General features: G+C 41.0%; 1 protein-coding gene across 1 annotated transcript in view; it reads right to left on the minus strand.

Moving 5' to 3' along the window:
• The window catches only part of ERAP2 (endoplasmic reticulum aminopeptidase 2), a 52,973-nt gene extending 38,955 nt beyond the window's left edge, over positions 1 to 14,018 (minus strand). Inside the window, exons 1-4 of the mRNA XM_010357239.2 lie at positions 13,851 to 14,018; positions 10,115 to 10,811; positions 6,430 to 6,568; positions 2,430 to 2,564 (exon numbers count right to left, since the gene is read on the minus strand). Of these exons, the coding sequence (XP_010355541.2) occupies positions 2,430 to 2,564; positions 6,430 to 6,568; positions 10,115 to 10,689 (849 nt within the window). The 5' untranslated portion in view covers positions 10,690 to 10,811; positions 13,851 to 14,018. The remainder of the gene's footprint in view (positions 1 to 2,429; positions 2,565 to 6,429; positions 6,569 to 10,114; positions 10,812 to 13,850) is intronic.
• Between the last annotated feature and the right edge of the window lie 2,935 nt (positions 14,019 to 16,953).

Genomic DNA, 16,953 nt, shown 5'->3' on the forward strand with positions numbered 1-16,953 from the left:
CACAAGTATATCATAGAGATGAACCCACTTGAGTTCATCTCTATGATATACTTTAGCACTTGACAACTAGCTTTCCAAAATAATGACCACAAACACAATTCAAATAAAACATAGATTTCTTCTAGACCTACATAGGGAAGCCATGAAGAATTTATTGGATCCGCCGTCTGTCAAGTTTGCTTTAAACTAAGAAATGCTCAAATATGTTCAATGGTTCCCCCAAAGAAACTAGCTATCAAGTAGAAAAAATAGAATTAGATTCAAATTTTATTGCCTTCCAAGTATGGGGCTACTTTTATTTCATGACCCACGTTTACGCTCTGAATTAACTGAAGTCCTTCAAAACTTTCATGTGGAGAAAATGTAAATGGCCACCATTTTTTTGACAGTTTACCAGGCACTGTGCTGAATGCTTACACATAAAATCTAATTTAATACTTGCACCCACTCTATGAAGCAGGTGCCATTTTATAGATGAAACAATAAAAACACATAAAGATTTAGTAACTTGCTCCTGATCACCCAGGCTGAAAGTTGTAGAGCTGGGATGTGAATCCAAAGAGGCTGACAGGAACCTGTCCTCCGAAGTGCCATTCACCTCCTGCACATCCATGTCTATGCATATATACATACATAAGTCAGAGGTGCCATGATGTGTATGTGTAGCTACACAACTCATATATCTACCTATTCATAAACATAATACGTATGTAAATTGTAATAGATATTTTATACCGATTTTTCTTTTTTTTTTCTTTTTTTTTTTTTTGAGACCAAGTCTCACTCTTGTCACCCAGGCTGGAGTGCATGGCGCGATGTCAGTTTACTGCAACATCTGCCTCCCAGGTTCAAGCGATTCTCCTGCCTCAGCCTCCCGAGTAGCTGGGATTACAGGTGCCTGCCACCACGTCTGGCTAATTTTTGTATTTTTAGTAGAGACAGTTTCACCATGTTGGCCAGGATGGTCTCAAACTCCTGACCTCAGGCAATCTGCCAGCCTCGGCCTCCCAAATGCTGGGATTACAGGCATCAGCCACTGTGCCCACCCTATACCCATTTTTCAAAAGCATTATTTTATAACTCTTTAAAGATGTTTTTATGTCTATAATTTGGTCCCTTGGGATAAGAAGTTCTTTTTTATGTATTTAATGTGTCCACTGATGTTTGCAAATATTTAACTACAAAGATAATCATTAGGTATTGTAAGTTTTTGCAAACAATGAAGACTCTAAAAATTATAAAGACCTTTTCTCATTGAGGGAAAAAAGTTTAAAAAAAAAAAAAAAACAGTGGGAAACGGTCAGGCACGGTGTCTCATGCCTGTAATCCCAACACTTTGGGAGGCCAAGGCAGGAGGATCACCTGAGGTCAGGAGTTCAAGACCAGCCTGGTCAACATGGTGAAATCCCATCTCTACAGATAAAAATTAGCCGGGCATGATGGCCCGTGCCTGTAATCCCAGCTACTCGGGAGGCTGAGGCAGGAGAATCACTTGAACCCAAGAGGTGGAGATTGCAGTGAACTGAGATCGCATCATTGCACTCCAGCCTGGGCAACAGAGTGAGAATCTGTCTCAAAAAAAAAAAAAAAAAAAAAAAAAAAAAGTGGGAAACAACATACATGTCCAAAAATAAGGTGCTGATTTTAAAATCCTTATTAAACATCCATGAAATATTAATATAATATTATTTAAAATTTTTAGTGACATTCAACTTTTATGGCATATTTTGATGAAAAATCGGTTAAAATAGTCAATATACTATTTTGAAAAGGGTATGTGTGTGTCTGTGTGTGTGTGTGTATATATATATATATAAACACTTTGAAAACTACCTTTACATATATATAGTCAGTAAATACTGTTACTATGTACACCCGTATATGCTGACATACATATAGAAAATATTTGGAAGGCTTCCATTAATATTATCAGTAGTTGTATCTTGGTAACAAGACTATGGATATTTTTTTTTCTTTTTTTTTCTTTTTTTTTTTTTTTGAGACGGAGTCTCGCTCTGTCGCCCAGGCTGGAGTGCAGTGGCCAGATCTCAGCTCACTGCAAGCTCTGCCTCTTGGGTTTACACCATTCTTCTGCCTCAGCCTCCCGAGTAGCTGGGACCACAGACGCCCGCCACCTCGCCCAGCTAGTTTTTTGTATTTTTTAGTAGAGACAGGGTTTCACCATGTTAGCCAGGATGGTCTCGATCTCCTGACCTCGTGATCCGCCTTTCTCGGCCTCCCAAAGTGCTGGGATTACAGGCTTGAGCCACCGCGCCAGGCCTGGATAATTTTTAATTTAGTTTTTTATCTGTCTCTTTTTGTAATATAAACATAATACTTTGATAATAAGGAAAAACATGAGAAAATAAAAGTTCACTGCTCTCAGGACACTTTTCTGCACTGCGTAGAAAATTAGAACTCAGTCTCACCTTGACTCCTGATGAGGTGATGCCACTCACAGAGTGGAAATCACAAACAATGTAGGCTACAAGGTATGTACTCATTTTTACAGTAGTTTCAAAGTGATCTTCCAAAAGACCTCCTTCAAGTTCAATTGTCTTAACCTACAGAAACAAAAAGGAATAATCAGTACTTGAAAACTGGAGTATTTCACAACCATGCCTATGACTTATGTCAAGTGAGTTAGAGGCAAGCCTGATACTCTAAAGGACAATTGATGACCTCCTAGGAGAGAAATGGCCTCTCCTAGTATTCTGTGGCCTCTCTTACCTCTATTGCTTTTACCCTGGCACTCTGTTGAAGACACAAAGCCCTGCTTTTGAGATCCCCAAAGCACAAAAATGCCAAATCTCATTTTGTTGATTGAAAGCACTAAAATATTAGATATTTCTGTTTTCTTAAAATGCAATAATCTCCAACACTGGCATCAATTCAACTTCTGGGCTTTTAAGTAAAATACCAGATAATGGCCCCTTTCCCTTTGTTGTACAAGAAATACACCTCTGTGGAAAAAGGAAACAGGAAGTGAAACTGAACTAGAGGCCTCACATTATCTTTTAAACCTCTTATGTGGGTGTGAGGTTGCTGTTATTTCTCAGGTGAGGAAACAGAAGCTCAGAAACGTTCACAGAATTGTTGGAGATCACATGGCTAGTTCCACGGTAGGACCAAGATGTGGATGGTGACTGTGTGATTCCAAAGATGATGCTCATACTCTCACTTGCGGCATGACAGCTTGAGTCACGGTCTTATTTTATCTTTGCTTCATTGATTCAGCAATGAAAGCAATCAGGCCAAGGAGGTCATTAGTAATTTAAGCTGCCCATCTCCTGAGGAAGCAGAAGCTTTTCAGCCTGCAGTCTCATCAGCTGCATCCATCAAGATCACTGGGTAATGACTGAATTCCATCTTCATTTGGTCTGGGCAGCTTGTCTCAGAGATAGTCTTCACCATAGTACAATGCCTCCAAATACTGAATGGGTACAGATTCAAAAATCTGAAAACATTTTCTTCCAGCTAGTCACAACTCTTAGACGGGCTCTTCCCCACCTCTATCCCTGAGCCCTTTCTGGGAGTCAGGCTTGTGATGATGCCGACTGCAGCTTATTAAGCATGTTTGACATGTTGGAGAAGATTACAGTTTGCTTTGGTGAGATAAAATAGCTTGAAGCATTATCATAAATTATCTAGTCTACTTCGATGGCAAATGCTTTTGCTATTAAATTCTACAGAATTTAATTTTACTGAATTCTATTTGAAATCTATTTATAAGTTCCAATAAAGAAGAAGGTACTGACCAAATACTCTAAGAAAGGTAGAAGTATACACAGGGCTATAATTTTTTAAAACTCTATCCAGCAAATTAATTTTCCCTAACAACAGTCTCCATTTTTAGGAATCTAATTCAACCAACGTTCTCTGGATATCCACTCCCAGCAGAGGAGATGCTGTCTTATGGTGGGGACTGAGAGCTGGGGTATTGGTGGTCTTCTGACCAAACTCAGCAGCAAAACCATTTAGTCAAGTGTGTGGAAGGGTTACTGGTGGAGGGGTGAGGCTGTGAGACTATGGGGAAATCAGTCTGGGCTACTAGAAGGCTGATGGCAGAGATAGTTAGGAGGCAAATGGGTGTTTGCTATGGTTTGTTCCCCCTAGATGAAGACGATATAGTCCATGGAAGCTGAGTTTTGTTCAGAAACCTGGAGTGGCCCATGTAGATTAACATTGTCCTAAATGGACGTGTATGGGGTATTAGTGTAAGTTCTTCCAGGATGGTGATGTAAGCTCCAAGTACAAAACACTGGTTGCTAGACAAGGATTTGGCTGTTTTCTCAATACCAGCAGTACTTTACTGGCATAGCAATTGTCACCAGTGAGTGTGTGTTTCCTTACAAGATGAAAGAGACGAATGAGTTTCCAAAAGATATGCTGCCTCTACTAGCATTTGGGTGCCTCTTCACTTCTCTTAAATCCTGCATTCTTAACTAAGGAAATTGAGAACTGAGTGTGTATTGTTTCTTCCCACCAGTCTACATAACCCAGCTTAGGTGCTACAACTGTTATCTAGAGAGTATGATTGTGACATTACTTCAGTTCTCCTTTTTTGACTAAACATGCGAGCCTGGGTTGGTCAATGTTTATAAGAAGCAGAATGTTAAATCAGTATTCGCTGAAAAGGGTATGATCCAGCGAGCTGCTTCAGTCAACTGGGCGAAGAAGAGATTCAAGGACCTTAGAAAATATTTTCAAAGTGTTTGCTTCTTTTCCTTAAACATGAGAAATTACTGGAGATTTCTGAGATATAAATTTTAAATTTTAGCATAATAATGATAACAGCAATTTATGTTTGTATTCTATTTTTATGAAAAGGGCTGTGTTTTTACTTTACCCACCATGATTATTCAGATAAAAAATTATATTAATAAAAAACTTCCAGGAAAGCTACTTCAATGGTACACTGTCTTGAAACGAACATGCTGTTGGAAAGATGTTATTGTGTACATGAGTGATGTCCTAAGTTGTATCAAAGTAGCAACTTGTTGCTACCTGAAAATGAAGGGCTAATTAAACTGCTATCTATTACATAAAATCACAGAAAAACTGAGCTATGGGTCCCATGGAGGTTTGCCACTTTTTCCTTTGGTCCGCTCTGCCAGTCTTTCAAAGCAAATGTCTTTTTCAGCAGTAAGTAGAAATTGGGGAGATGCAGCATCTAGATTATGGGCTCATTTCTCTCCTGCATCTGTAGAGGCAGAGAGGAAAATGGACGTGCGGCCACTTGCTGGCTGTGGATGACCTGCTGCCTCCTGTGCTCCACCTTTCTGAAGCACTGTCAGGAAAGCCTCTATTTTTGTTCTACTTTCCAAGCAGTGTTACAGAAATATTTTACATTTTGTTCAACAGCACCAATGGCAAGCACATCATTTAGTGAGGAAGTATCAAACAAGGAAAAGGGTCTATGGTGTCTTCCAGAGTCTCTGTATTTTGAGTACTAATATGAGCCAAATAAGAGTCCCAAAGTTCTCTTTCAATTAAAAAAGTTGTATAGGCCCGGCGCTGTGGCTCACGCCTGTAATCCCAGCACTTTGGGAGGCCGAGGCAGGTGGATCACCTGAGGTCAGGAGTTCGAGACCAGCCTGACTAACATGGTGAAACCCCGTCTCTACTGAAAATACAAAAAAAATTAGTTGGGTGTAGTGGTGGGAGCCTGTAATCCCAGGTACTTGGGAGGCTGAGGCAGGAGAATCACTTGAACCCAGGAGGCGGAGGTTGCAGTGAGCCGAGATCACACCATTGCACTCCACCTGGGCAACAGAGTGAGACTCTGTCTCAAAAAAAAAAAAAAAAAAAAAAAGTTGTATAATCACAATTAATAATTTTCATATACAAATTTAAGAATTACTTGTGAAACTTAAAAGAGGGGATTTCTAAGTTCCATCACAGACTTCTAGATCAGAATTTCCTGGATTAGGGCCTCGCAGGGTCCCTGAGGTCCTTGCCACTGCAAAAGGGGTCTCTGGACCATCAGCAGTGGCATCACCTGGGGACTTGTTAGAAAAGTAGAGCTTCGAGCTTTACCCCAAGACCTCTTGAATCAGAATCTGAGTTTTAGCAAGATCCTCAGACCGTTAATCTGCACCCTAAAGTTTGAGAAGTGCTGCTCTAGGAGATTCTGAATTTCATCCCTGGCCAAGAAACACTGATTTAAGATACTGTTTCCATATGAACACAAAATATAAATCATTTTGCTTGGGGAAAAAAAAAAAAAGCTCTGTAACAATGCCCCAAATGGAATGATGTTAAAGTCTAGAAGGATTTAAATTATGATGATTGATAGACAGACAGACAGATGGATAAATAGATAAAAACAAATTAATGGCTGAAATCCTGAAAGTAATTTTACAAAACAAACAAAGACTGAGTCTCAACTTGAGAACAATTTCTAAAAGTTTCTGTAAGTGGAAATACCTTTGGCATGTTGGATAGTGCAGTATGCCCGCTCTCTCTTCGTATCTTGATTGAAAAGTTGGCTTTGAACAACGGTTCATCAAAGCAAGGGAAAGCCATGCGTGCCTGGGTTGGCTCAAAATCTGTTACTGCAAGTATTCTGTGAAAAGACCCACCCCCAGCCAAAATGCACAAGTGAAATCAAGAAGAGAAATGAATCTTTACATTTAGCAAACAGCTTATCAAACCTGGGGGTAATAGACTTGATTTCTCAAACTGCAATCTTTGTGAATCTCAACTGTCTTTTTGAGGAAAATGAAGGTAAAATCTTATTTAGCAGCCACGAATCATGAGCAATGCCCTGTTCTGGGAACCCTAATTACACTATTTCGTTCATACTCAGGTCAAACAAGGATATTGAGGCTCAGACAACTTGAACGACCTTAGCAGGATCCGTGGCCAGTAAATGACTGAGATAGTACACATGTTGTCTACATGGCTTCAAAATTCACTAGGAAATTAAACGTTCAGTACCGTCTCTAAACCTGAAAGGGCCTCAGGCAGACATTTGAGTAATTGTGTAGATGAGTGATGTCCTAAGATGTATTTCCAGAAAGCAGATCCTGACTTACTGAGAACATCCTGCCAGGAGAAACAGGTAAGGGAGTGAAGGAAGCAGGACAGGGAAAAGGGAGAAGCCAGGCAAAGGTGCAGGCCAGGCAAAGTCCCAGCATCAACCTGATTCCCATGTGGCTCTGGGATGCAAACTACGCCTTCATATGTCCCCCACTGGAGGCAAGGAGCTGGGTTTTCATATTCTTGTACCATTGTTGGCTAACGATCTCTCTGTTGCACCTGTGTCCCCAGGTACTTCTAGTTCTCTCTGCTTGGCATTCTTCAGACAATGATAGGTATAATAGATATATACTCTGACAAACTTCTCTACCCCAACACCTGGATATGCCTGAAACTGTACGGTTGCAGATTTACTCCTTGGACATTAAGCTTCAATTAAGAAGTGAATCTGGAGAGCAGATTTTGACTGGAAAAGGGAGAATAGAATAGCTCAAATAAGAGGGAGAGAGAGATCAGGAGGGCAAAAAGAGAAGCTGTCAGCATATTTTACTTCAGTTTACTTTATTTCTATGCCACAGGCTGGGAAACTGAGACTAGGGATGTAAATGATTCACTTGTGGCCTCAAGGTTTTATTTGTATTTGGTAGCAGTTTCTGCAAATGTAACAGAATTCTAAGTGGCTGGAATAATTTTCCCTCACATGAAATTTTGGTTGTAATGAGTCTACATTGAAAAAACAAAAAAACTGAATCTTTGTTCTTACATGATTAATTTGAGCTCTACAGGCAACATGTGACTTTCTGCATCTCAAAAGAACCACCATCAACTGAATTATTTGTGTATTTTAGATGAAGAAGTGAAGAAGAAAGAGAGAGAGAAAGAGAGATTCAATTGACACTGTGCAGTACATTATTATACATGTCAGACCTACTAGGTGACTGAGTATGAGGGGAACTGACTAATTAACCATAAGAAGCATCAGGAATAGCCTGCAATTAATCATGAAAGGCATGCTGGAAAGCTCTCCAGCTTTACTCCAAATATCTCCCCATCTCATCTCCCACAGCCCTCAGAATAGTATCCCTAAGATGTATGTCCTTTGGATGGGGCCTTCGGCATTTGAAAAAAGTGAAAAAAGCCATCGTTGTTTACGTGGTGCCTTAGTGAGAAGAGGTTGATACTTTTCCCATCCAATACTATGCTGAGCCTGAGAACAAGTCCCTGAGTATTGTGGCTGCAATGAGGGGAAGTGTCACCAAGGGAATGTGGAAAGAGATGAGCCTGGGGAAGAGCTGTCCTACGTGGACGGCTGGAGTCTGTGCAGTGAGCACCCAAGGTGGAGAATGGAAGAGCAGGTATGTAGTAGACACAGTTAGCTACTTTCCTGGTACCTATTCCCCTTCCTTGGTTCCAGTGGAATCCTGATTTTATTCAGGAAGGCAGCAAGTCCAGACAAGGGAGTTACTTCTTCAGGCTCCCTTGTGACTTCGTGAGGCTATGACTCATTCTGGCCTAGCTGAAGTCGTTGGGTGCGTAATCTTTGTAAAGAGTGTTAGATTCAACTAGAATGTTTCTTTTTGCCCTTATCTCTCCCCCATGTCCCCCTTCTTCCTGCCTAGAATGTGGACTTGATGCCTAGAGGTGCAGCAATCATCTTGCAAGTATTAGGAAGAAAGCCATAGGATGACTGAGCAGAAAGACAGAAGGAGCCTGGGTCCTGGATGACGCTGAACAGCACTACAGCGACTCTGAGCTGCTCCACTTCTGGACTTCTTGTTGCATGAGAAAAATATGCCTCTGTGTGGTTAAGCCAGGGAATTTAGTTTTCTCCAAATGGCAATTGAACACAATTCATATAACGTCAGAGTGCACTGAGCCAGACTCCTCTTACCTCCCAGATGGATCCTGGCCCTGGGAAACCAAACCGTCCACTCTATGAAGCATCCTTGATTCTTCTCTTTCCCTCACCTCACATGACCAACATGTCAGCAATCTCTGTTATTTTGCCCTCCAAAATAACTGCCAAGTTCAATTGCTTCACTCCATAAGCACTGTCACTAGCCTGTCCCAAATTAGCACTACTTCTTACCTGAACTACTGCAGCAACTTCCCAAATGATTACTCTGCTTCTCTATAACATACCCTGAACATAGACTTGCTCTTTTTAAAACATAAATCAGAGCAGAGTCTTCCAATGACTTCCCATTCCATCTGAGTTAAAGTCAAAACTCCTTACAAGATGCCCCAAGGCTCCACATGATCTGATCCCTTTCTCCCTCTTGTTCACTCTCCTCAGCTCACACTCACCTTCTCCCAACCAATCCCACTTTAGAGCCTTTGCACTTGCCCTGAGATGCTCTCACAACTGTCTCTTAAAAAAAAAAAAAAAAAAAAAAAAAACTCTCAATTTAAATTCACTTCCTCAACAAACACTTCCCTGCCCAGTCAACTGAGTTAGTCTCAATCCTCAGTCACATTTTCTACCTTTTTTGCACCTTGTTTTATTTCATTCATAACACTGGCCCCTTACCTTGCCAGTTTTATTTATTTTCTTGCCCTGGTTGTCTGTTCCATCAGATCCCACCATGATACATTCAGTGCCTAGTGCAGTGCCTGGCACATGGTTTGTACTCAATGAATGTGACTTGATCAAATAGACTATATTTCTCAATTTTCCAAACAAACTTGTTCCTTATTTCTGCCTATTCTATGTGAGTCATGGTGTTACCTAGGCAATGTATACTCTGTTACTTCCTCTCTCCCAACCCCAATCTCACTTACATTTCCTTCTGGTCCCAGATGAAGACTCGCTTCTTTTGAGAAATATTTCCTATTTCAACCCTCTCTGCACTGACCATCTCTTTCCCTAGCACATAGCATATCCATCATATTAGTTATATACTGTACTCTTCTCCTAGTTATTCACCCTCCAGCTGTTTATGCCTCTGTGTCCTGTCTTCCATCTCTACTGTGGTTTCCTTAAGGAATGGTAGAGCTTTTCCTTCTTCTGGGTTCCCCATAGTTTACTGGATTTCTCATAAATGGCTGCCGAAGTCTGCTCCTGGCAAAGAGATGTAACTCATAAGGAAATTATCACAAGAGAATGTAAATTACCTGAGCAAGTTCTTACCTTGTTTCACCACCAAGAGTTCTGTATGTGCTTTTATAAAACCCTTTAAAGCCATCAGATAACCTGGCTTGGAAGTCAATAACCACATAGTATTTCAGGTGAGGCATAAGTTTCTCTGGAACCAGCAGTGCAATTTGTTGATGAGCAGGATAACTCAAAACTTTCAGCTCTTTTCCTGATTTCATGTATCTTGAATCTTCCTCTGACTGAAGGGTGGCATTTGTGATTTCAAGATCTTTGCTGTGCAAGATGATAAACTGGGTAGCATTGCTGACCAAGACCTCGATCTTCTCAGATGCAACAAAGTCCAGAGAGGTGAGATTGGGGTGGACAAAGAGGTCATAATGGAGGGGAATGACCACGTTGGGGAGTCTTAGCTCCTGCCAAGGAAATGGTTCCCCATTGGAGGCTACTGGAAAAGCCCCAGGATCCTCAGTGAAGTAATGACTAGATGGCACTGAGATTTGAGAACAAATGCATATCTGGAGCAAGATGGCTACTAAGCAGTAAAATCCTGTGTGAATAGTAAACATTGGTTTTCTGTGTGAATTAACCATTGCAGAAGAATGGAACATGAAATCTATTCTCTAGAAGACAAGTTAATATCCAGGCTAATCTCGTAGTTCTTCATAGCACTGCACTGGCTCCTGTTCTGTCACACGGGGTCTGGACAATATTTTCAATATATGAATTTAATCTAGAAGAAAAAAACACTCTTATAGCATGAAGAAAAAGATTTCAATTTACAAATAAAATCTTAAACATGTAAAAAGTATGTGTGAGTAAGTAATTTCTGTCTGAATTATGCCAAGTATCCATAAAATAAAGCAGAAATTAAGCTGTTATCTGGTTATTACAAATAAAAACCCTTTAGGATTCCCCAAAAAAACCCTACCTTAAAATTGAATGTAATGAATTTCTTCTGAATTCTTGTGCAATGAGCGGAAAGCAGATGTGTAAATTCATTGCATGTTGAATGTTTTTAACATTTGTTTATATTTTAAATTTTTGTTTATTTATTTATGTTTTAGACAGGGTCTTGGTCTGTTGCCCAGGCGGGAGTAGAGTGTGCAGTCATGATCACAGATCACCATGGCCTCAACTTCCTGGGCTCAAGTGATCCTCCCACCTCAGCCTCCAGAGTAGCTGGGACGACAGACACACACTGCCACACCTGGCTACTTTTTGGAGAGAGGGGTGTCTCCCTGTGTTACCCAGACTGGTCTCAAACTCCTGAACTCAAGCAATCCTCCCCGCTTAGCCTCCCAAAGTGTTGGGATTATAAGCGTGAGCCACTGTGACCAACCTATTTTATTTTATTTTTATTTGTTTATGTTTTTGCGATGGAATCTCTCTCTGTTGTCCAGGCTGGAGTACAGTGGCGCTGTCTCAGCTCACTGCAACCTCTGACTCGCGGGTTCAAGTGGTTCTTCTGCTTCAGCCTCCCGAGTAGCTGGGATTACAGTTATGTGCCGCCATGCCCAGCTGATTTTTGTATTTTTAGTAGAGACGGGGTTTCACCATGTTGGCCTGGCTGGTCTCGAACTCCTGATCTCAGGTGATCCACTTGCCTCGGCTTCCCAAAGTGCTGGGATTACAGGTGTGAGCCACTGTGCCCAGCCATTTTTTACTTTTTTTTAAAAGACAATGTCTCACTATGTTGCCTAGGCTGGCCTCAAATTCCTGCGGTCAAGCAATCCTGATGCCTCAGCCTCCCAAGTAGCTGGAACCACAGGCACATGTGTAATTTTAAGAGTATGCCTGAAAGTAAACTGTGCAAGATATCTCTATTTTGTCTTCACAAGTCACAAAGAATATTCTGTATATATTCTATATTCTTTGGATACCAGATATTATTATTACTACCACTAATGACATTGAACTTCACCTCTTTCAATAACATTATCTGAATGGCCTCATTTTATGGCTACTGGTGTAAAGGTTGCTGGTCAAGGTAGGTGTTTATCCTCAGTTTATTTTCAATATGTCAAAAGCCATTGAAATAAATTTTGAGTTTATAATATTCTCACATAATTTTTTAAAGGTTTAGTTCTTTTCCTTTACACTACTTTTGAAAGCGCAATTAAATCAAACTGAATTTACTACCTTTGTAAATAGAACTAAGTTTCTTACTCTTCGAAGGGTAAAGCTACCACACATATAAAATTAGGATGAACAGCATAGTTAATTTAGGAGAATCAATTCTTACTCTCACCCTGCCATTTGCCTCTACTTACCTCCTTACTGCTCCAACTGAAACCATGAAGGTTTTCTCTGCTGCTTCTTTTTATAATCCTTAACAAGTTCTGCAGTATTAATAACCCAAATAATTACTTCAGTTTTTCAATTTGCAATACTAATGCAGATAACAGGTATTATTAAAGGAACACAAATAAAATAAAATAATATTAAATAAAGATACTTCTCCCTCCTTTTGAAAAACAAGCATTAAATTACTGCTACAAATCTCAACGTTCCAAGAACCTCTGATAAGTACACTCATAATTGGTCTATTAGCTTGAGTTTTGGAGGGTTTAAAAAAAAATGGAATGACTTATTAGGTGAGTCTGAGGCTTTGGAATCAGATCAGATTCCAATACTAAGTCCACCAACCTCACCTGTGTCATCATGGGCAAAGTTTCTGACTTTTTGAGCTTCATTTATCTCACCCATAAAACAGTGTAATAATTATATCTTCCTCATGTTGGTATGATTAAAGGAAATAATTCATGTGAAGAAGTTGGCACAGCACAGCATGGAGCATATAGGAAGCAAGTAATGAGTGTTGGATAGGAAATTATTATTGGGGTTATAACTTGCATTCAATGACCAAAATGAAGGAGTAGCTCTGCCCCTACTTGTAGCAGACACTCCCGGAGATGTACTTGATTGATAAGAGTAGAGAGAAAAGCTTTACTCACACAGTCTTTAACTTTAGAACTAGTAAGGGTTTTAAAGACCATCTAGTACAAGTCCTTAGTGTTCAGGTAAAGAAACGGGATCAGGCACAGTGACTCAGGTCTGTAATCCCAGCATTTTGGGAGGCTGAGGTGGGCAGATCACCTGAGGTCAGGAATTCGAGACCAACCTCACCAACATGGTGAAATCCTGTCTCTACTAAAAATACAACAATTAGCCGGACGTGGTGGCACATGTCTGTAGTCTCAGCTACTCAGGAGGCTGAGGCACTAGAATCGCTTGAACCCGGGAGGTGGAGGTTGCAGTAAGCTGAATCGTGCTGCTGCACTCCAGCCTCGGTGACAGAGCGAGGCTCTGTCTCAAAATAAATACATAAGTACATAAATTAAATTAAATAAACAGGTAAAGAAACAGGATGGTGACTTCTCAAAATCCACACAGGAAGTTTGAAGCAGAATCAGGACTAAAACACAGCTCTTTGACCTCTGGCTTTCTATTATACTGCACTGTATCTTAAATAGCAATGCAGTGAACAAAACATCCTGGGATTGAAGAGGCAAGAATTGTCACAAATGTTTAGAAAAGGCAAAAAGATCTCCGAAAGAGAGTGAGTCAGTGCAGCAGAGTCTTAGATCAAGTCCCACCCTCGACTGCATACACTTTCTAATACAGCCGTGCCCAATTTCCCCCGGTACTCCAGAACCTTGCCTTAGATTACAAAACCTTCTCAACACAGCAGTTCTATATCTTCAGTTCATTATTCTCATTAAAAAATTCTAATTTTAAGACAAACCCAAGAGAAATGTTGATACATTACCTTAAGTCATGCTGCTGCAGATTTGACTGAAGGGGAATTTATTTTTGCTTTCACTTTCTGGTCTAAGATTTAGAACTTTGCACGCTTCCTGAGTACAGTGCTAGCTGGTTCATTATCACGCAGGTGTGAATGGAGCTTAGGATCTGAGCTTTATTCCAAAAAGGACAAGAAACTTTTTGCAGAATGCACTAATAAGTGGCTTTGGAGTAGAAGCCAAACCATGGAAAGAAAGGATTGCCAGTGGCTGCCACTTCTGCTGTTATCGCCTCCATTTCCTTATCCCCAGGGTAAAGCCTTCAGAACATACTTCATGTTTTTTAGTGCCAAGTTGCCTTAGGAATTGATCTTGAACTTCTCCTTGTGCTGCTTCCTCAGTGCTATGAAATCTGACTTCTGCCCATCCACCCCACAAATATAACTAACTCCAAGCATACCAAACACCTCCTGGGCAACTTCTGTGGTCTTTATCAGAGGTGATTATTCTCAGCTTTTCCATGTCTGTAACTTCCCAGTCTCCTTGGGTATGAGGGGACTGTATCTCACCCTCATCTCTTTGATCTCTCTTTATCTGCCTGTTTGAGTTGGGCTTCTACTTCCTCTTTGCTCTGAATATAGACCTTCCACAAAGATGAAACCTCTGGACTTTGCTCTGTCCTCTCTTTATCATTTCCAGTACTCAGATTTAGCATTTATCCCCATTCATCCCACATTGCTCCCATTGTGATCCCTCCTCCAAGGGTTCTGCTGCTATAATTCCAACAGCCCGATGGACTGACATTACATGGATGTCTAACCCTAACCTGAACCAGAACCCTAACAACTCAAACAGTGTTTTCTTTCCCCAGATTAACACCTTTTGCTTGAACTTTATATGCTTCTAGCCTTCTTCCATTATCTGGGATTGAACCATATAGTTAGTTATTTTGATTCTATCCCTCTCCAATTTGTTACCAAAGCCTGTAGATTTTTCCTTTTCCTTATTTTTTATTTTTTATTTTTGTTTGAGAGACCCAGGCTGGAGTACAGTGGTGCCATCCCAGCTCACTGCAGCCTCAAATTCCTCAGCTCAAATGGTCCTCCCACCTCAGCCTCCCAAGTAGCTGGGGCTACAGGCATACACCACTACACCCAGCTAATTTATTATTATTATTCTTTTATAGATGAGGTCTTCCTAGGTTGCTCAGGCTGGTCTCAAACTCCTAGGTTCAAGTGATCCTTCTGCCTCAGCCTCCCAAAGGGTTGGGATTACAGGCATGAGCCACCACAACTGGCCCTTTTGAATCATTTTCATTATCTTTCTATCCAATGAAGAAAAACTCCCACCACTTATTAAAGTAGTCCAGGTCCTCATCCTTCCTCACAATGGCCTTCAACCATATCTTCCCGGCTTCGCAAGCTCAGCTTCTTGCAGTTTACTTGTACAATGCCACCAGATTAATCCTTTCAACTACTGCTTGACCATGCCTCCCCCACTGCTCAAGATCTTTCCTTGATTTCCCCATTTACAGAGGGGCAAGTCCTAGTGTGGGAACCATGGTGGCCTGCTGGCAGCCTATATGCCAGCCTATAGTTGCTTTGTTTGAATCACAGTCTATTAAAAGGCAATACATCCATACGAGTTCTAGTGTCGAGTGAAATATAGCAAGCTTAGCTCTTACCATGTTGCAGACGCTCTTCATAGACTTGTATCATGTGCCTTGTTCTGCTGTGGTTTGTGTTTGCAACCTATATTTGGCCCAAGAGCACATGTTGCCATGACTAGATCCTAGTTAAGTCTCAAGCTTTAATTTTTCCCCATTTGTACATTTTATTATTTCAACCTGAATGAACAAGTCGATAACGTAGAAGGGGCAGAAAGCAAGGCAGTTATCTACACCTAAGTCCGAGGCATAAGACTGAATGGGGTCCCTCAGAGCTGAATTTCATGTAGTGAGAGGGGCACCACAGGAAGGGGGATGGCTGGAAACCAGCAAGTGGGAAAAACAAGGGGACAAATAGGACAAAGAAGAGGAGGCCCCAAGGGCTTATCTATGGACTCTTACTCTGCAGGGTGTGGGGGCAAGTAGAAGAGGTATAGGAGGCTGGGAGTATTTCTGTGATATTCCTTGTCACAGGATCCAGCCTAGCTGTGGGTATGTGGGCGAGTGCATGTGTGTTTTCAGAACTCTCTCCTGCCCACTGGAACAGAAGTGGTGATGGAGAATGAAGAAACAGGCTATGGGAATGAGCTGCAGAATCCTAGAAGTGAAAATTGAGCAGGATTCAAGTACTTTGTAGCTTATTTAAAAGAGTTTCTCAGCAAAATGGGCTCCTAACTTTTCTTTTCTTTGCTTTGCTTTGCTTTCTTTCTTCTTTTCTTTGTTTTTTTCTTTTCTTGTCTCTTCTTTTCTTTTCTTTGGGATAAGCTTTGGAAGGTTTGTTGCTTAGGAATTCGTGTCTCAGTTTTCCATTTCATCCTGGTCCCTGAATTGTCTCTTACTCAGAGAGACCCTCCTTGTTGGCTCTAAGGCAGTACCACCCCTCTCTAAATCCACCCTGCCACCACCAAGGCCTATCCCATCAGCCTGATTTATGTTTCTTCTTAGCATTGGTCAGTTCCTGATACTTCATTATATAGTTGTTTGTTTGTTTTCTTGTCTCCTCACTAGAACGTAAGCTTTTTGCAGGTAGCAACTCTGCCCTCTAACTGCCTAGTGCCCAGTCTAGAGCAGAGCCCGCCATGTAAGAGACCCTCAACAAATGTTAGCTGAGTGGATGAATGCATTTTCAGTGTTTTAGTTTTAGTTTTTGTTTTTCCTAGATTGCCCAACAGGCTGCTTCATGCTTCAGGCACATCAGGGTACTTTCCACTTCTGGATGAACCCTGTGTTTCCTCAGCTTTTCTGCACCTGCCTCTCCATTGATCTAGAGTGTCTATGGAACACTCAGAGTGTCCCCTGTGTAAACCACCTATCACAAGGTAAATGCCAGCCCCAAGAAGCCACTTTGGAAGTAACGCATGCTTCCTTTCCAGTCCCTAACTACAGGTATTTGTTTAGTAGGTCTAATGGCCCTCATCTGAGGCTAACATGTTTGTGTTTTATTTTCTTCCTCAGATTATCAA

This window comes from Rhinopithecus roxellana, chromosome 3, assembly GCF_007565055.1.
Source record: "Rhinopithecus roxellana isolate Shanxi Qingling chromosome 3, ASM756505v1, whole genome shotgun sequence".
In the NCBI taxonomy this organism is placed as follows: domain Eukaryota; kingdom Metazoa; phylum Chordata; class Mammalia; order Primates; family Cercopithecidae; genus Rhinopithecus; species Rhinopithecus roxellana.